General features: G+C 49.8%; 1 protein-coding gene and 1 long non-coding RNA gene across 2 annotated transcripts in view; one reads left to right on the forward strand and one right to left on the reverse strand.

The window, feature by feature from the left end:
- The window catches only part of PAPPA (pappalysin 1), a 230,765-nt gene that overhangs the window by 170,856 nt on the left and 39,385 nt on the right, over positions 1 to 20,524 (forward strand). The window contains exons 14-18 of the mRNA XM_036915515.2: positions 1,300 to 1,468; positions 3,692 to 3,875; positions 10,658 to 10,868; positions 11,536 to 11,707; positions 19,654 to 19,801. Of these exons, the coding sequence (XP_036771410.1) occupies positions 1,300 to 1,468; positions 3,692 to 3,875; positions 10,658 to 10,868; positions 11,536 to 11,707; positions 19,654 to 19,801 (884 nt within the window). The remainder of the gene's footprint in view (positions 1 to 1,299; positions 1,469 to 3,691; positions 3,876 to 10,657; positions 10,869 to 11,535; positions 11,708 to 19,653; positions 19,802 to 20,524) is intronic.
- LOC118927392 (uncharacterized) lies at positions 10,222 to 16,380 on the reverse strand. Its single transcript, XR_005030818.2, has 3 exons — positions 13,812 to 16,380; positions 10,677 to 10,808; positions 10,222 to 10,522 (listed from the first exon to the last, which is right to left on the reverse strand). It is a non-coding gene; the product is annotated as an uncharacterized LOC118927392 (long non-coding RNA).

Here is a 20,524-nt window from a genome sequence, read left to right on the forward strand (position 1 = left end):
CAACATCTCTCCCTCCGTAAAGTGCTTAAAAGCTGTGGCAAGACGCTGCCGCCATTTGTCTCTTGCTGTTTAGGAAACATCTATGCACGAGGCACTTTTATTGCGATGCAAAGAGTAGGAGACAACACAGAGGGAAGTCCTAAATCCAGGTGTGGGGCCAGATTGAAAACAAGGCCTTTGGAGTCGCACATCTGGGTGGGAACTTAAACAAGTAACTTGATCCCACCGGTCCCTGATTTTTCCAACTATAAAATGAGTAACACTTAGCTCATAGGGTTGTTGTGAAGATGGAGTGAGCTCATGTATATAAGCAATGAGTGAATAGTCAATAATGTTACAGAGTGCCTGTGTGACGATAATGTAAGGGGAAAGATCGTCTAAGCGCAGGCTGTATGCGGGTTCCGTTTCCTGAAGGATTAGCACACATTCCGGCTCACGGTGGGTACCCAGGGCCTGTGCTTTCAGTGCACAAAGTATGGGGCGATGGCGTCAGAGAAGGGAGGGCAGCATTCCTGCCGGGAGCACACCTGGGGAGACACAGGGAAAGCTTTCTGTAGAAATCTGCATATAACTTGGACTTGAAAAGTGGGTAGAATTCAACTTGGCAGGGAGGTTGAAACAGCAGCTAGAGCAAGTTACAAAGTATGGTCTGTGCATAACTTCGCTGACAATTCATAAAAGACTACTTGCAACACCTTCGGTTGAGTCTCATGACTCTTGAGGTTGGCCAAATTTGAGAGTGTACTAAAGCTCAGAGAGGTCATGTACCTTGCCCACAGTTACACAGCTTCTCAGTAAGAAGGCGTAGTTTTATTTATACCATTAGCTGCCATCTATCGAGTGTTTTTATGTGCCAGGAATCCTGGTGTGTGCTCTTCCTTACCTATCTGATTTAATTCTCAGCACGACCCTCATTGAGTACTACAGAAAAATATGAAGGGGCTTTCATTCAAGTCAGTGCCTGGAAGATAAGAAACTCAACGCATACTTGCTGTAATCTAATGATCCCCATTTCACAGAAAGAAAAACCGAGGTTCTTCAAGGTTTGAAGATTAGTAATGAAGCTTTCAAGTGGCAGGATTTGAACCCTGGTGTGTCTGATTCTATGAACTGTGCTCTTAATGATAAACTTCAACCACTGCCTTCAGAGTCGTCCTCAACAAAGCCAGTGCCTCTCTCTCCTCAGTCTCAGCCCCCAGAAACTTTGGAGAGGGAGGCCACTGGTCTTAACCTTGCAGCCGGAGTGCAGTGGTTCTGCGAGAAAACTGCCTCTTACGCTCCTGTTCCTTTCCTCTCCAGCTGTGTGCACTTCGCATGTGAAGCCACCGATTGCCCAGAGCTGGCTGTGGAGAACGCTTCTCTCAACTGCTCTAGCAGTGACCGCTACCACGGTGCCCAGTGTACCGTGCGCTGCCAGATGGGCTATGTGCTCCAGATACAGTGGGACGACGAGCTGATCAAGAGCCAGGTGTGCGTGGGTGCTGGGCTCAGAGCCCCTCTCCAACCCAGGAAAAGTTGACCAGGTGTTGAACATGTTCTCTGCTGAACCCCCAGCAGATTCAGGTAGTGCTGCCACATAGTAGAAGCTCAATAAGTACACGTTGAGTAAATGAATCCATCAATCTGGAATCTCTAAGACAATGGTTCCCATGCAGAGTATTGCTCCCTGCAACGTGTCTCAGAGACTTTGTGTAGGTTGCAAATCTAGAAGGCCAAAGGCTGAGCATTTTGGAATAAAACCCTCCTGGTCCAAACTCTGCCACAATTAAACAGGGCTGCTTTAGGAAGAGGTAAGCCCTCTGTCAATGAGGTTCGTTCGTTCGTTCATACATTCATTCATTCATTCATTCATCATAAAACATCTGTTCACTAGGAACCAGATGCTGTACTAAGTGCTAGAGAAAAAAATATTGCTAAGATAAACCTAGTTCCTTCTCTCCAGGAGCTGAGTGACTAGTCACAGTGCAATAAACTCTGGAAGAGCAGCCCAGGGAGATTCTAGGAAAGTGCCCTGGAAGAAGTGACATAAAAACAGAACAAGACAGACAGACAGAAGGGTGGGAAGAGGGAAGAAATATGTGCTCTGGGTGCAGGTAGCGATGGTTTGTGGAGGCCCTTTGGTGAGAAAAAGCGTGGCCCAGGGATTTTTTCTTTTTCTGAACTCACTCAAGCAGTGAGACTGGAGGGGCAAGCAGGGTCCCCAGGTGCAAAGCCCTGTCAGCTGGGTCAGAAAATTCGAGTTTTACCTTTAAGGCAATGGGAGCTGTTGAAGGAAATGACATGGTCAGATCATGGTTGGTCAAGGTCTTTCTGGCTGCCCACTGGGTGTGGGTTGGAGTCTGGCAGTGAGACGGGCTGCAGGGTGAGCCCTCAGAAGTCATCTGAAAGGCTGATGGAAGACAGATGTGCCCTGCGCAAGGATGGTGGCCGTGAGTGGATTTGTGTGTGGCACGGTGTTGCCTCGGCCAGATGTTGCTTGGGGGTCTCAGGTGGGGGTAGGGAAGCAGGGCCAGGTGGTTGTTAGGCCCTGAGATTTGAAGACTGCCGAGCTCTGTCACCAGATGCAGCCTCTTCCAAGCCGGGACCCATGGCCTCCACCTTCCTGCTGGAGCACACAGAGCACATGGGGAGCACCGGTTTGTCCTGAGTTTCTGGGCTTGGACAGAGTGCCCCTCAGGACCTTCAGGGCCCTTGGTGCTTGCCCTGGACACCTCCTTCCTTGTGTCCGGTGTGGCAGGTCTCAATGCCAGTGGAAACCATTAGGCTGTTTGGCAGTGAGGGACCTCTGCTCCCTTTAATGTGTGCTTAAGAGGGGGGAATGTCCTTTGTTTAAAATCCCTGGCCAACATTTGGCGTCCCCACCCCCCTGGGATTCACTGCCTCCCTCCTGGAATGGCTGCGTCCTGGCTGCCAGTGGCTGCCCCTCCCCTGGCTCTGTGGCCTGGCCTGGCCTTCCACCCGCACAGCCCTGCCATCTTCTAGTTTGTTTCAGATTTCCGTCAACACTTCGACTTTTCCCAGCCTTGTTCCTTCTTCTTGTCTACCTCCCGCAACTAGTGAACTGTCACATCTCAGAGTAGGAAGAGGCTCTTGAGTTCACTGCCAGTGGAGAGCTCAGACTAGGGGAGGGGCCTGGCCATGGCCTCAGAGCACGGAGGACAGACATCCAGGTCTCCGGTGTCCAGGGCGATGCCCGCTCTGTGCCACACACAGTAAGAGGCTCCCTGGGGCCTCCCCCTGAGCCAAGAAAAGATAGACTGATCACAGCCAGTGTCCCACCATGGTGCCACACTTCCGAGTCTATTCCGTGAGAAATAATCAGGCCCCATGAGGTCTGAGTCTCAAGATTCTCATCAATACAACAGAAATGCTGATCTGGGAGAGTCTACAGACAGCAGAAGAGCATAAGGTCCAGGTTCAGTTCACATTTGGGCTCTTTCTAGCTGTGTGACTTGCTGCTGAGCCCTTAGGTCTCTGAGCCTTAGTTTCTGGGGCTATACAATGGGAATTGAAATACCTAATTTAAACAATTGTTGGGAATCATTAAAAGGGAGCTAAAGTTAAACGCTACCTACCTATCAGTCTCCTGATGCCCAGGTGAGACTCTGAGCTATAAACTGGAGGAGGGGGCGTTTCCCCACCTACTGGATTTGGTCTGCCACCCCTCACTGGGCCTGCCTCTGCCTTTCAGACGGGACCCAGTGTCACAGTGACCTGCACCGAGGGCAAATGGAACAAGCAGGTGGCATGTGAGCCCGTGGACTGCGGCATCCCGGACCAGCACCACGTCTACGCTGCCTCCTTCTCCTGCCTCGAGGGCACCACCTTCGGCAGCAAGTGCTCCTTCCAGTGCCGTCACCCTGCGCAGCTGAAAGGTATTGACAGCCCTTTAGCTCGGCTTGACCTGCTTCCTCCATGGGAAACCCGGAGGCTGCTTCCAGGCCCCCCTCAGGGTCTCAAAAACCAACGGTTGGACGGGGCTTTATCTGAACTTCTGGTTTCTTTCCACTAATTGTATTCATGTAAACTGCTTTGCTGTGCAGCTAAGGAGAAAGTAGAGGGTGGGTAAGTATGACAGTGTAGTCTCCCTCATGGTCTTACAAATCGTGTAAAAAGGAAAGAAAAGAGAGATGAAGGAAGGGAAGGAAGGGGGGACGATGGAAGAAAAGGAGGATTATATGCAAGTAACATTTGGAACTGATACAACTAATTCATTGGTTAGGCTTATGGTCCAGTATACCTAGGAGGTAAGTAGTAGTAGTATTCCCACATTCATGGAGGTGAAAACCAAGCCTCAAATGATTTAAAGAATTTGTCCAGGGCCACCCCAGTAGTGATGGGATCCGTGTAAGGGCCCAGGTCAGTCTTCCTTCAAAGCCACTGTTCCAAAGCCCTTAGGGAGGGCTAGGTGAGAAAAAGCACTTGTGGACGAGCATTTACTGGGATCTCCTGGGCTCGGCGCTGAGGGTGTGCAAGTTAGACACAGGCTAGCACATAGGGAAGAGGCTACGTTTGGGGAATGAGTGAGGGGCTGGCCTGGGTGACCTAGAATGTTGGGACTGACTGTCGGGAAGATGGTGAAGCTGAGGTCCAGAGAGAGGAAGAAAGGAACTTACACAGAGTCACAGAGCCAGTTGGCAAAACTGTCGGTCAAGTGCTAGATTTGGAGATTGTAGAGTCCCTGGCTTACAGAGTTCAATTTATGATTTTTTTGACTTTACAATGGTACAAAAATGATAGGCATTCGGAAGAAACCGTACCTCAGGTTTTGAATTCGGATCTTTTCCTGGGCTCGCAATGAGCGGTACCTCTCCTGCGATGCTGGGCAGAGGCAGCGAGTTACAGCCCCCAGTCGACCGCGCCATTGTGAACGTCGGCAACTGACGAGTGCCCAACCATTCTGTACCCACACAGCCTCTCTGCATTTCACTTTCGGTTCAGTAGTCAAGAAATCCCATGCGATATTCAATACCTCATTATAAAATAGGCTTTGTGTTAGATGATTTTGCCCAACTGTAGACTAACGTATGAGCACATTTTAACTAGGCTAGGCTGAGTTCTGATGCTCCGTAGGTTAGGTGTTTTAAGCACATTTTCACTTACAGTAGTTTCAACTTACCAAGGGTTTGTGGGAATGTAACCCCAGCATAAGCTGAGGAAGGTCTGTATATCTAATTTGCAGCAGTGCCCTGATTGTCTGCTTTGCTTGGTTTCTCAGAAGAAAGCTTGCCCCTTCATCAGCTACCCACAATGATGCCTCCCTCAAGCATGGGTGCAACCTTGGGGTCCACCTTCTATAGGATGGAATGAGTGAACGGACTTCAGTGTTGCGTGGGTCGTGTGGAGGGAGGTCTGTAAATTCCCTTACACTTAGATGTAATAATGTATTCATGAGTTTCAGGCATTTTGAGGATTGGAGAGAGTCAAGAGTTTCCCCAAATTTTCAAGGGGATATAGAAATTCAAAATGTTTTTGGACTTGAGTCCCTGGAGGGCAGTGGCTGCGTCTAATCCCTTTTCACATTGCTGTCAGCAAGCCGAGGACCTGCCGGTAGTAAGACTCAATAAAGTGCATTGATTTGGGTGGCTGGATACATCACTGAAAGTAGCACCACAGGAGATGTTTCTTTTGAGAAGAGCATGAGAGACCCAGCCGTCTCATTAAACTGCCCCAAAGAAGAGCAGGATGCCCCTCTGGGGTGCTTCCCTTAGGGTCTCCTCATTCTTAACCTTAGGAGACTGGAATGAAAAGCTATTACATTTCATTTGAGCTACTGTGAGTGAGAGGAGAGGAGGCCCCTGGAAACGGCAGACCCTCCACCTCCCAGCTCTCCGAGCCCTTCCCTTGGCCCCATTTGCCCTGATGCAGTCTATTAATAACTCCAGCCTAGGAAATCACACTTTCCTCAATCAGGGGCCCTTGGGAAAGGGAGGTGTATAAATTAGCATTGATTATTACAGCCCTCCTTGTGACTAATAATAATCACTAATCAAAGTGACTTAGACCCTTCTACCAGTGCTTCTCTGCTGCTCTGGTGGAGGGGGGTGGCCCTCTCGGGGAAGACGAGGCCCAGGAGGACCACCACTTGATGGTTGTGGATCCCAACTTTGCTCTTTCCTTGAGAATACAGGGAAGCACCTCTTCAGGGGCCACACTGTCTCCCTGGGCCGCACTGGCACTCCATGGCCCTCAGTTCTCAGCGGCACCTAGTGCTCAAATTCTCGGTCTGATGCTTCTGCTTGGATCTGCTGGCAGCAAGGACTGGCTGGGGTCCTGCTACCTCTCTCTTGAGATTTTAATTTTTCCCCCATTTTTGTTTGCTTCCCTTTCCTGCCTCCCTTCCTCATTTTTTCCTTTCTCTGCAGCATAATTTAAGCAAAAAGAGTACTAGCTTTAGAGTTAGATAAATAGGGATGTCACTCCTGGATGTGCCCCAACAGTTGATCTTAGGAGAGCAATTTTAAGTCCCTGACCCTCAACACTCTCATTTATAAAATGGGTTTAGGAGTTCCCACGTGGAAGGGTTAGGTTGAGGATTAAGAGACAGTGTGTGTAAAATGCCAGAGCCCACAAAAGTGCCCAGTAAATACTCATCTTCTCCAAGGGGCACCTTTGTGAGAACCCCAGAGTGACTGTTCTCCCCGCCCCTGACCTCCTTGTGCCCAGGGAGCATGAGCCCTGGGAGCTGTGGGTACGTGCTCTGTGCTCCGTGCTCCTCCCGGGACCCGGAGGAAAGTGTCCTCGGATGAGCAGCCAGCACTCGAGCAGGCGGTTCAGTGTAGTACCCAGGAGCTAGTGTAATGCAGGTGACACCCCAAACCCATTTGCCCCTTATATTGCAGGTGAATTTTTCTTGAATATCCCAACTTTATGTCAAAATCTGAGCCCCCTTCAAAATGTATGCAAAACATCTTGTAAACTCATAGCCTTATCACTTCTGCCCAGGTTCTGTATCAAACGAGCGCTGTAAACAGAGACAGGTCCTATAAAAATGCACAAGGGAAAAAAAAAATACTCTCAAGTTAAAAAAAAAAGCATCAAAGTCATAAATGTGTAATTAAATGGCTAAAAGTGGGACGTAAGTTGCATCATCTAGTCAACCTCAAGTCAACCCAACCATGTTGGGTACACTTGATACTAACTGTGGAGTGAGGCTTCTAAGTAAGCATACACTCATCCTCCAAACATCTTTTTCAAAGGCCCACTTTCTACTGCTGGCTCTTGTTGCCTTTTCTACCTCAGTTTTGCCTATCCAACCCCAGATTTAAAACTCAGTCTATTCACTAGTTTCCAGAAGATGCCCAATAACATGGAGCACTTCCTGATTTCCTAGACTCTACCGATGATAGAGACATGAGCTGGGTGGACACGGAGAGTGGCCACATCCTACATTGTCAGCAGTTGACATGTAGATTCATAATACTTCATGCATTTAACAAATGGATAATGAGGGCCTACTATGTGCATGGTGCTAAGCTGAGTTCTGAGAATAAAAGAATGATAAGATGTGGTCCTTGGTCTTTGGATGTTGGCAATGCCAACACCATGTACAAGGTACTAAGAAAGCCAGACCTTAGTCTCCAGGCCTTTCCCCTGTTGTATGCTGCTCTAGGTTGGTACCAGTCTTAAAGGCACTCCTACAGAGATTTGGTCTTCTGGGGAATCTTTTAAATAAAATAATTGAAATAGGCACCTCACTTTTGGCAGTGAATTTACAATAATTTTTAGACTCATTAGAGAGTGAAATTTCCTTAGGCACATTTGTAGACAGGCTGAGCAAGATTATTTTCCTGACATTAAAAGATGAACAAACAAAAATACAGGGCCGTATAACTTTTTGAAACCCGATCTCTGACATCAGCCCTCCTACCCTCCGCCAGGAACTGCCCACTCAGGGATGCCTTCCCTTTGGGTCCTGAGTCATGGTCTCCCAAGAGACACAGGTGTGGGGATCAGACAGTACATTTGCGGAAGTGACAGGCATAGCAGGGGTCTCTTCGAAAGTCAGGTACTGCTGTGGGCAATGAGAACTCAGTTCCTTTAAGGAAATATGGAAGACAGGGTAAAACATTCAACAGAGTTATTGCAACTCTGCAAACCGGCATGTTAACCCACCAACTCTACCAGTGGTTGAATGCTACTTCCAGGGGTATTGATAGCTTAGCCCTGTGAGCTTGCCTGGCATAGGGCAGATAGTGCCTCCATGACCTGAACAAAAGGCTGCCAGCATAGGGTTGCAGGTGCTGTAAGCATCCTTCAAGAGTAGAGAGGTCAGTGCCAAGGGGTGGTTATGGTTAGGGCATGGACAGCATTCTTCAAAGCCACATGGTGGATGCAGGGGAGTGGCTACAGCTGGGGCATGGGAATACTGATTCTGCCATGTTCAGGGTCTGGGCTCCTGCATTTTGGTTGTTGTGGGGCAGGAGCATGTCCATGGTCCTGAATCACTAGTTTCTGCTTTAGCAGGGTTCTTCTTTTGACCAGTGGTACACAGCTAACTCCTATTTACCCACTCCCAGAATTTACATATCTGGTTTGCAGTTTCTCTCTTGATTAACATTTTGCAATTTTTACATTATCTTGAAGCAAACAAAAAACATGACTTTCACTTTGCAATGCATGATTTACATTGCTGATACAGTGTACTTTTAAGACTTCCAACACTTTCTGCACAGATATTTTATCCTTCTTGAAGAAGTTAGAGAGTGTACTCCTGCTTTTATTAGTCCCCTGTACCCTAAGTTTAAAACCCTGCCCCAAGCACAAAGGCAGTGCAAAAGCAATGTGTAGTCTCTGGTGTCCGAGAAGCCTCCCTGCTTCTATGGAAGCCAAATGAATCACCCTTCTGCACCCTTTACTGCTTTTTCTTGATGTAGAAATGCCTGTAGTTTGCAGTACTGCAGTTTGTCACTGTGGGGTTCACAGGCACTAAATTGTCTTGTGCTCAGCGGATGAATCCTGCTGGCAGAGGAGGAGAAAGAAGAAGATGAATGGGTGTAAGAGAAGCAGGGGGAACTATCCAGGATGCATGGTGCCCTCCCTCCTTTTATTTCTCCTACTTTATTTCTCTCCACTGTACGTACTGCCTTCTAGCAGACTAAAGACTTTACTTCTTAGGGTGAGTCATTGAGTTCCTCCTTATCCTACTAGAATATAAGCTCCAGGAGGGCAGGTTTGAGGATTGGTTGCTTGTTTTTGTTTTAGTTATGATTGTGCTTTGTCCCAACATATGAAAGCGTAGCTGGCACAGCAGAAGGACAACATAGATGCTGGTTGGATGAATGTGACTGTGCGACTCCGACGGTCCTTTCAGAGCCGCTAATAAAGGCAAATGGTTAGGAGGAAGGGGAGAGCGAGGTCACAAGTGAGGGAAGGAGTGGGAAAGGAGGGAGAAGCAAATGAGGAATTTGACAGCACTTTTCTGGACACCTTTCCTAAATGTCGTTGCCTTTTATCTTCTCAATACATGAAAAGCAGGAGCAGCTGTTTTCTTTCTACAGATAGGAGAGCTGGGGTCTGACTCTCCCCCTGGGTGCTTGCAGAATAGATAAAAGGGCTCTGCTGAGCATAATTAGCCAGCTTCCCATGAAAAACAACAACCATCTTTGTAGTTAGACAAAATCGGTTTTAAACTTTATTTTGTCTCTTACAAACTATGAGAACTTGGTCAAGTCACTTCACTCTCCAAGTCTATTTCCAGATATGAGTTGTCACAGCAAGAGCCCTGTTGGGAGAATAAATTAAGCTTGCGGATCAAAAGCACTCAGGAGGGAGTAAGGGTCAGCTGCGTGCCTGTCGCCCCACCCCTCCCGCCTTCAAGTCAGACCTCGCGGCCAATCTCAGAGCCTCCTCCGCGCTTCCAGCCCTGGTGGTCGGCACCACTCGGGAGTAACTGGGAAGAGGAGAGTCTGGCTGAGAAACCCGGGTTTCAGGTCTATCTCTCAGTTGTCTCAGGGAGGTTTCGGGCAGGCTGTGCATGAACAGTATACGACCTGGCATTGGAAGGCCTAACTTGGCAAGTGTCGCTTTTATTTGCAATGTTCGCATTGGGCCAGCTTCCCGATGGCCATCAGCACACCTGTCAGCGTGGCACAGGCTGGGGGAAGTGCGGCTCTCCCAGCGGCTTTGGCAAAGCCTCACTGAACATGGGGGCCTGGGAAGAAAATCCTACCTCCAGATACCCCAGTGCTGTCACCTTCAGGCATGCAGGGGGCTAGGAGAAGCACAGGGGTGCAGGGCCCAGAGCGGGCAGCAGCTTGAGGTTACTCAGCACGTGGATACCGAGTAGATTCTGAGAGGAGCGTACTGGGTTCATTATTAGGAGGCAAGCGCTTTCACCTCCGGACTTGGATGCCCATCTGGCAAAGCAAGGGGGTCAGATGGAAGGAGTGTAAAAGTCTGTCTTACGCAGTGTCAGTTGTCAGGAGCCTTGAATTTCACTTCCCTGCAGACATTGCAAGCCACTCATGCAATTGGATCTCCTCTCCTTTGTGGCAGCTCTTGGCCTCCCTGGGCTCCACAGCTGTAAGTGGAAGCATCTGGATCTCCAAGAGGAAGATCCTTTGGTTCTTTAAACTAGCTGAAGTCCGTGAGCCCAAGCACCAGCATGGCCCCCGACCCTCCACGCCTGCTAACCCTGCCTGCCTGCTCCCTCTAGGTAACAACAGCCTCCTGACATGTATGGAGGACGGGCTGTGGTCCTTCCCGGAGGCCCTGTGCGAGCTCATGTGCCTGGCCCCGCCTCCGGTGCCCAACGCAGACCTCCAGACGGCCCGGTGCCGAGAGAACAAGCACAAGGTGGGCTCCTTCTGCAAGTACAAGTGCAAACCTGGATACCACGTGCCTGGGTCCCCTCGGAAGTCAAAGAAGTAAGTGGGGCCGAGAACACCACCTCACAGGTGCTGGGGAGGAGGAGACTTAGATCTGGATGTCTGATCAGAAGGAAGCACTCATTTCTTAGCTGGAGGCCATACCCACTGTTCCTCATGTTCTGTCCTGTGGGAATCTAGAAGGACATTGTGAATAACTGTCTGCCTGCTGTGTGATTCTCAGGCAAGGGACCTCACTTCTCTGGGCCTCTCTTTTTCAACAAAAAGATGGGGGTGATGATGATAAGTTACCTCACAGGATTATTATGAAGAATAGATGAGGGTGTATATGTAAGGTGCTTACAAAATACCCAGTACATAGTAATTGTTCAATAAATGGTGGGCATTAGTGTCACCGCTGTGCCAGCACTCCTCAGAACAGTAGGAGAAGGGAGAGGACAAGGGCTTGCAGGGCTTCTGGTTTATTTCAGTTCCTCACATCATTGAGAGGTTGACTGAAACTGGCTTACCCCTGGTGAAGGACTTCTGTGAATGCGTCTCCCTTAATCCCGACACATGGCCCTGCTACTGACACGACAGGTTGGGCATCAAGAATGCAAAGGGAAATGAGAGGCCAGTTGGCTCCAGAGAAACGTGGGTGTGTTCATAGGGCGCGGGTCTAGCCATCTGGTCTTTGAGGTGTCTCTTCTTTCATCTCGCCCTGAAGACGGGCATTCAAGACTCAGTGCACCCAGGACGGCAGCTGGCAGGAGGGAGCTTGTGTTCCTGTGACTTGCGACCCACCTCCACCAAAATTCCACGGGCTCTACCAGTGCACCAACGGCTTCCAGTTCAACAGCGAGTGTAGGATCAAGTGTGAAGACAGCGATGCTGCCCAGGTAAGGCTCTGTGAACTTGAGATCCATGCTTTGGCCCCTCTCCTATCTGTTTACTGGAGACCAGTGTCTATTTGAAGACCCATCTCCTCTAGGAGACTCTCTACAGATGCCAGAATTGTATGTGGCAGTGTCTCCAATGCAGAAGTTAAACTGGGCTCTAATTATTTTCCTTTGTAATCTCCCCGAGCCTTGTTTGCCTCCCCAATACACTGTATATTATTTGCTCAGAGATTCTTAACTTTGAAACATTTTTAGTGTTGGAACCCTCATGGAGGAAAGCATACCTGGAACCCCGAGGTATGAAACTGGTCAAAGTAGAGTTGCTCTGACAGGACTGACTAGCTGTTGTGCCAACTTTCTACCACCATCCCTACCTCTGTCGGTCTTTGATGTATTTAAAATTGCAAGACTGCCATGGTCTTGAGACAGCATTGGGTTCCTCAAGCATGATGAGAAAGGGAACCACGTGTAGACTAGAGTACAGTTTTGAGGACACTGTGGAAGAAAGGGAGACCACAAGACAGGGTCTGAATTTTATCTCAAGCCACACATAACTGAGGGCAAGTCCAGCATGCTTGCCTGCTCCTGCCGAAGGAGTTCTGGGAACAGATTCTTCTCCATCCTTGCACATATGCCCCTACACCCAATAACTCAAGTAGAATGGAAAAAGGGAAATGAGGGGCCAGTGGCCCCAAAGAAGCCTTAAATCTGCAGGGAGTCCCACCTTTGTAGGACCCACCATTGTGGGTTGATACCCCACCCCATGTCTGGCAGGTGTGCAAGGATCTCCATCCAGGTGAGGCCCATGCAGCAACCATCTGCAGTGGGTCCTGCTGAGTCTGGCCCAGCGCCAGTCCAGCGCCAGCCGCCAGCAGCCGTCCTGCTCAGCTCCTCTCACCCCTGCTCCCCGGCCGCCATGCGCTTTCCTGGTCATCGCCCTGTCCCTGTGCGCTTCCTCCCTCCAGCGCCTTCTCACCATTTCAGCCCCTATGGTTTATTCACAGTGTCAATCTTATCACGACAGTTCTGCTTCGTCTGCCAGCGACCCCTGACCTCCTTAGGATAAAATCCCAAGCCCTCGAGGTGGCTGCAAGGCCTTCCCCCATCCGTCACTGTGACATGGGTCTCACTGCCCCGTCTGCATCCTCTGTAAAGAGCTGCTCTCCCCTTTCCAGCTGCCTCACTCCCAGTCATCCCTCACAGGTCTGGCCAGGCACCCCTTCCTCCAGGAACCCCTCCTGGATGTTCCTTCTACTGTTAGGCTCAGGGCCTCCTTCCCCATCGCAGCGCTGGCCACACTGTATTTCCATTCATTTCCCGCTCTGCCCCCCACCAGACTGTGAAATGCATGACCACATCTTTCATCTTTCCTGCGTTTTCCACACCTGGGACAGTGCCAGACACCTAGTAGGTATTCAGGAAATGGCAATGAGAAAGGGCCTCAGTGAGCATCCAGGACCATCTCTTCATTTTCCAAATGAGAAAAACCAAGGTTCAGAGAAGTCACTCAACCAGCCAAGGTGACACAGCTGGTGTCGGCTGAGTCAGACTCAGAATCCAAGTCCCCACAGCCATGAACAGACCGAATCCAAGGCAGTGCCTGACAGTCCTTGAGAGAGTACACGCATGGACGTCTGTGTACCCCAGTCATCCCTGTCCTCGTCTGCCAGGAAGGCAGAAGCCAGTGCCGAACAAGCGACGGCCAGAGATTCCATGGCCTCGCGCAGGCTGATCAACTTCCCTCTCGCTCCCTTACATAAAACTGTTGCTAACAGTTACCCGGACTGTGGAGCCAAGTAATATTCTGGCCGTGGTCATGTTATCAAACTGAAACCCAGTCTGCCTGTGGCTTGCCAAGTACTTTTCATGGCCAGTTTGTATTTAAAGGAGAGGAAAATGTAAATTTATCAGACGACTCAAGCAGAGTGTTTGGCAACCGGCGGAGAGGCGAGACACCAAAAAGCAGGGTATTGCTTGTCGGCTCAAAGAATGAGGGGACGTGTGCCAAATGGGCTCCTAATACAATTGACGTTTCTGGTTTGTACTGAAAATGAATTTCCTCAACCCTCAGACCAGGGGCCCAGGAGCCAAATCTAGTATTCACCTCAGATCCCCTCTTCCTGCCTGTAAACACAGCAGAAACGCACAGCCCAGAGCATCTTGAATCCAACAGCTTTTATGGAGCAGGAATTCTTTGCTCTCCAAACAAGTTCCAGATCCTGGCAAGAGAGGACAGTGGCTATTGTAAGGGAGCTTCACATACTCCCTCTCAGTGCCACTAACAGCAGATTGACAAATAAAACCTCCACTTCATTCATTCCTTGGGAGTAAGCATGACACTGAATCTGGGTTCGAAGTTCGAATCCTAGCACTACCACTTGCTAGCTGGGTGACTTGGGCAACTTATTTAACTCTTTAAGCTTCAGTTTCCTTGTGCATAAAATGTAGGGGAGTAGTACTTCCTGCCTCATGGTTTGTCAGGATTAAAAGAGGGAGTGAACGTAGGGTGTATCTGTGAGTACCCCCTGGAACTGCACAGTGCACAACCTGAGCTGCCATACATAGCGGCCCTGGGAAAGGCACAGATGAACTAGCCTGCCTCTAAGGTCATTCTCGTGGAGAGAATCCCTGATGCTCCATGTAGGCTCCTAGAGAACCTAGAAACAAAGGCCATGGCTTGAAAGTTAGCCCTCCCTCAGCATCTAGCTCCAGAAAGTCAGAGAAGGGGGCATCTGCCACGCACGAGGCCAGGATGTCGGGTGCGGACACCAGTATGAACTATATGGAAACCTGATTTGTTGCTCAAATAAACCTGTGCAATGTATAGACTCTCTAGACTAGCAGTGCCCGGTAGAACTTCCTGCTATGATGAAAATGTTCAATATCTGTGCTGTGCAAAACACGGCCCCCAGCCACGCATGGCTGTGGAGCACTTGGAACGTGGCTAGAGTGATTGAGTAGCTAAATATTACATTTTATTTAATTTTAAATAGTTCAAATTTAAGTGTAAATAGCCAGGCTTGTATAGTGGCTACTGTATTGGACAGTTCTCTAGAATTTATATTGTTATTATCCCTGTACACTAAGATGGAGACCCATAATAATAACAGCTTTTTAATTTTAAGTATTTCCTGGATGTCAGACTGGTGCTGTAGACTTTTACTCATTTTGACAACTCACAATAAACATTTGGAAAATAACGTCCCCGTTTTAAGATGAAAGAAGGCTCAGAGGCGAAGTTCTTGCCCACTGTTAGAAGTCAGTAGGTGGTGTTGACCGACTCCACGGTCCTGCTCTCCCCACTGCCTCCAGATATTTCCAGGGCAGGTAGTGGCCGAGGAATCCCACCCCCGACAACTGGGGGGAGTCTGTCTTGGCATCTCATCCAGCTCAGGTGCTGCAAGGTGGTGGCACAGGCCCTGTTCTGCGTGAGAAGTTCTGTGGGGCTTTGTAGGTGGTCAGGGGACCTGACCTGCTTGGGATGGGACAGGAGCTGCAGCAGGAGAGGGGAAGGCTAGTGGTGCTTTGGATGGAGTAACACAGGTTAAGGTGGGTCTCTGCAACTCAGCAGAAGACAGGGAGAATGGGAGTGGGATTAATAACGCTTCCAGCTCATGGTACGGATCACAGAGGGTGGCTGCAAAGGCTTTCCTGCCGCTAGTGGGATGTAGTTGGCCCTACCTTTATGGGCTCTGCGGTGAGCACAGCATAGCTCTCAGACGATGCCTCAGTGAGCAGGGGCAGCTTCTACTTTCAGGGCTGTCAAACGCTTGCCCAAGCAGCCAGAGCGTCCTGGGGGAAGTCAGAACATCACAGACCCACATGATGTTGGAGGTGGGCAGGACCTCAGAGATCCCCCATGACAACCCACTTATTTTATGGAGGAGACCACTGGAGCCCAGAGAGGGGAAGGGACTTACCCCAAGTCACTCAGCAAGTCGCCAGCAGAGGCAGATCTCTTAGACAAGCCATCGCATGCCCGTCGCTGGGCTGAGTGTTTACATAGACCGCTTCATGTAAGCCCCCGGCATCTGGCATTACTGGCCCATTTTGTAGATGAGGAATCAGGTCTGATGAGGAAAAGTGGTTTGCCCATGTCCTGCAGCTAGGGAGTGATGGGTCTGAGACTCCTGTTATTAGGTCAGACTGCCTCCAACGCTTGACTATTTATAGCCTGCTCTGTACGGCCTGCTTGTGTTGTACTCGGATGCTGCCACCTTTCTCTCTGCCACTACTTTATAAATTTTCATTTCTGTGAGGAAGTCGTCTAATTTTCCCTCTCCCATCCCTGTCTCTCCTCTTCCCTCCTCTCTCCCCCACTTAGTAAAGGCACAGAGGCTTACAGTCCAGAGACCTGGCCCCGGCTTCAGCAATGACTTACGTTGCCTCCCATCCTGCTTCCATGTCCAAAATGTGGGTGATGGTGGCCCTGATCCCGAAGGTCCCCCACAGACAGTACAGCCGAGCAGCTGAAAGTGTTAGCCAGCACCTAGAGAGGCGCATGTGTGTGTGAAGTTCTAAATGAGTAGAACACTAACTCACTCTGTCTTCATGATGACTGTCAGGTAGTGGACTCCATGTCCACATCACAGCTAAGGAAACTGAGGCATAGGGAAGTTCAGGAGCTTCCTCAGGCCCACCCGGCTAGGATGTCACAGAGCTGGGGTTTGAACCTAGGCAGTTTGGCTTAAGTCCATGCTTTTAACCATTATACTAGCATCATTTAAAAGCTCACCTTTTCACTTCTGACCTGAACCTCTATTTCCAAATCCAGAAAAGGGGTGTGATCTCTACCCTACTATATTGTTAAAAGGGTTTTTAAATGCCTGCGAAACACTTGCCACGTAATAGGTAATTGACAACATAATTATTACATGCCTTCAGCTCCTTGTGGACCTGTGTAACTACAGAGAGTTCAAGAGAGCATGGCATGCTTTTTTATGGATGGATACACAGGCACAAAGGCCAAGTATGTTGCTGAGGAATGCTCATCGTTCTTGTGAGGGACTGTACTTAGTAGCACACAGAATTGTGCCTTTAGAGACAAATATTCCTGGTGGGTTCCTTGCCAGCCGTCTTCGGTCTTCCCAGATTGGATCCTCAATGTCAGGTCTCCTGTAGTGCAACTAGAGTCAGCATGCAGCGGGTGGTAACAAGACCTGAGGGCGCCGAGGTCTAGTCCTAAAAGAGGATTCAAAGGTCCAGAGAGACTCCAGAAAGTTGGCAGTGCCGACCAAGGGCAAGGGTGTAGGGGCAGGAAGTGAGAGAAATGTGTACAGTGACCACGAGATGAGAAGGAGGGATGTGCACACAGCAGGAGATGGTTAGACACATCCTCTGGGGTCCTCTGTGGGAGCCCTGGAGCACCAGCCTGTGAGGATGGCTTGTTAGGAGGGCTAAGGTGTCTTAGCAGAAGGGTGCCATCTTTTAAAAAGCAGATGTAGTCAGCAGCAGAAAGTGCCAGATGAACTGGGCAGAAGGGAGAGAGACCAGAGGCAGCTAGAACAGTGCCTTTCTGCTCCCATCTTCTCTGATGGCGCTCTCTATGGTGAAACTTCCTGAGCACATTCCAGCTAGTTCGAATACATCCTCTGCTGCAAGCGAGCTCCCAGCCAGCTCTGGCCCACAGAGTGCTGAGGTCTGCAGCCCTTCAGGGGCTGGAGGCCAAATGCATCATAGGCCCAGGCCAATGCTCCAGGAAATTGGGGTCAATTTCCTACTCCCCCGAGGGCCCAGCAGAATCATGGGGCCTGGGGCTCTGGAAGGGAAAATCAGGGTTCTCTGAAGGCACATGAAGCTGCCTAAACTTTCTCTGAGCTCACACAGAAACTCTGGGAGGGGACTCTGCAAGACGACCTGCAGCTGCATGCTCAGGATGGGCCGCTCTCTCCCATGGCCACAACGTTCCACTGCATTTGGACCCTTCTCGCGCTGGCCCACAGGAGGCCCAAGAAGGCCCCGCCTTTCTCTCCTCAATCCATCTCCCTGCAGCTGTTTTCTCAGACACAGCAGCCTCAGCTTGCCTCAGCCCTTTCAAGGAGCTTATTCACTTCCTCATGTGTGCACTCATTCATTTATTCACTCATTTCTTCATTTACTCATTCATTCATTCATTCATCCATGCATTCACTTACCTTCTTGTTTATTAAGCAAATTCATGCCGTCACTCTCAACCTATTCACCTCATCTTTGTTAAACAAATAGTTCTTGAGTGAACAAAATCGTCTGTTGAGCGGTGGATGACTGGACCTCTTAAATGGACCTTTTTAAGTGTCCTGTAAGGCCCTCAGGATGTAGAAATGAACAAGCCACATCCTGGGGTTGGAGAGCTCAACATCTAGAAGGGAACCAATGGAGAACAAAGAGGCAGTGCATGTTTGTATGCTGTACAGAACTGGGTGGCATTAGAATAGGATGGTTTGTGCCAGATAAAGTATTTGGACAAGGGGCTGAGGTAGGGGAACAGCAGACAGAAGGAGCAGTGAGCACAGAGGCATGGTGGTGTGAAACAGCAAATGGTGCATTCGAGAACGCAAGCAATTTAAATGAAGTTCAAGGTCCGTGGTGGGGCCAGAAGGAAGAAGAGCTGTAGAATTAGTCAGAGTGAAGGCTGGAGGGCTCTGGAGGCCAGACACAGGAGTCTGAGTGAAAGCTGAAGGGCAAGGGAACCACTCTACAGATTCGTGCATGGGTAGAGCATAATCAGCTCCTCTGGCCTCGTGTAGAGTTTCTCTTCTTATCATAAACTTGAGAGCGTGACAATATGCAGCTTGTCCTTCCATAGAGAGACCCCCGTATTTTCAGAAACCACCCAAGGTTCTCCATATCCAAGGGGAAGAATCCCAACTCTGAAGCTGACATTCAAGGCCCCACACCTTGTCTGCCTTAGAAGCTCTTCCTCTCCCACTTCCTCCCTTGGGCCACAAGACTAGAACCACGGGGAGGAGGGGGTGCTTTATGATGCTCACGTCACTTCCTTGCATTTGCACATGCCCTTTGGCCTTCCAGAAATGTCCCTCCATCTGTTCTGCTTGTGATTCTATGCATCCTTGCAAACTCTCTTCCATATATCACCTTCTCTGAGAGGTCTTTCCTGCTTGTCCCTCATAGCCACTCACTCTCCCTGCATTCTCACGGCACTGTCACTGAGCACAGTCCTGCTGACATGGCTGGCTGCTCATACGACTGCCTTTCCCCCTGGCTCAACGGAGCAGATGCTGGCTTGCTTTACTTCTGGGCCCCGCAGAGCTGGGCAGAGTGGGCACTAAGAAATGGTCCCTGATGTCAGGCACCATTCTGAAATTCCTACAGAACTGGACCTCCTGTTTGAATCTTAGACACTGAAGGGGAGCTCAGAGAAAGGGCCATGTCTGTGAGCGGCATTTACCCACCACTTTGCTAAAAACTGAGAAACTGTCTGTTGCCTGTTTTGAAGAATTGGGGGGCATAGGTAGAAATATACTCACACCACACACTTGGTCCTGTTGTTGCTGGAATGAACGGGAATAGAGCAGGAGGGAAAGAAGGGCAGGAAAGGAGAGGAGGGACATGCCCTGGAAGAGAAGGCTCACAGCCTAGAACCCTTGCTCTTACTCATTCTACAAGTTGGGGCACATTTGGATCCCCACTTTCTCATTCAGAAGAAAACAATAAACAAATTCCTCTGAAATCTCTGAAAGAGCACTAAGTCCAGAGTTAGGCAGTCTGGGAAGCTTTGAGCAAGTTTCTTTCCACACTGAGTCCTCAGTTTCCCCTTCTGTAGAACGGCAGTATTAACAGTGCCTCTATTTTAGGGTAACTGGGTTTCCACCATTGTTAGGAAATTGTTTTGGAACATTTTCAGAGCTCTGGGGAAATGAGAAATCATTTCCTCTTTCATTTTAAGAGGCTTATTATGTTGAAGGCTACGTCGCCCTTGGGCCTGACTGTGTTTCTGTGGTGCTCAGGGACGTGGGAGCAATGTCATCCACTGCCGGAAAGATGGCACCTGGAGTGGCTCCTTCCACCTCTGCCAGGAGATGCAAGGCCAGTGCTCGGCCCCGGACCCGCTCAGCAGCAACCTCAAGCTGCAGTGCCCTGAAGGCTATGCCATAGGTACGTGGGGATGGGGCGGGAGGGTCGCTGTGGGAGGGCCGGGTCTGCCTGGGGATTTGGGCTAGTGCCCTGCATGGGCAGCCAGGCACCTTACCACGCGGGGCCCTGTGAGGCACTGGGGAAATGAAGGTGAATGCGGTCAGACCCGGCGTTCTGGGAACATTGTGAAGCAGTGGTGGGTGGGTGTGCCTAGTGTCCCCGTAGAGCCTCTGCAGGGCCAGTGCCTCCAGGACATGAAAGCTCCCTGAGGAAGGGATGCTTGTGCAGGGGTTTAGAAGTGCTTGTTGGGCAAGAAATGGAATTCCAGACAGAAGGAACCATGTACAAATGGAAAGAGATGTGATATTTAGCAAAGCAGTGGCGGCTCAGGGTAGCTTACCATTGATCTCAAAATTTGCACAATGCCAATCATTTCTGAGTACCTACTGTGGGCCAGGCCCTGCATCAAGCACTTTAGAGGCATTATATCTTATCCTGTCAATAACCTTTAACGGAGGAGGAAGCAGACTTCAGCGGATGACAGGACACGCCCTGACTCCTGACATCTCTCCTGCTCCAGAGCCTGAGTTCTTTCCAAGCCGTCTCAGGTGCCTCCAGAATGAGTCTACGTAGCATTTTTAAAATTGCTGTTTGTTTGGTGATAGGCCAGCTCACAAAGTGCTCCCAGTGAGGGGAGGCAACCTGGGGTTTGATGCCAGGCATCTGGACAGAGGCATTAATCAG

Source organism: Manis pentadactyla, chromosome 3, assembly GCF_030020395.1.
Source record: "Manis pentadactyla isolate mManPen7 chromosome 3, mManPen7.hap1, whole genome shotgun sequence".
In the NCBI taxonomy this organism is placed as follows: Eukaryota; Metazoa; Chordata; class Mammalia; order Pholidota; family Manidae; genus Manis; species Manis pentadactyla.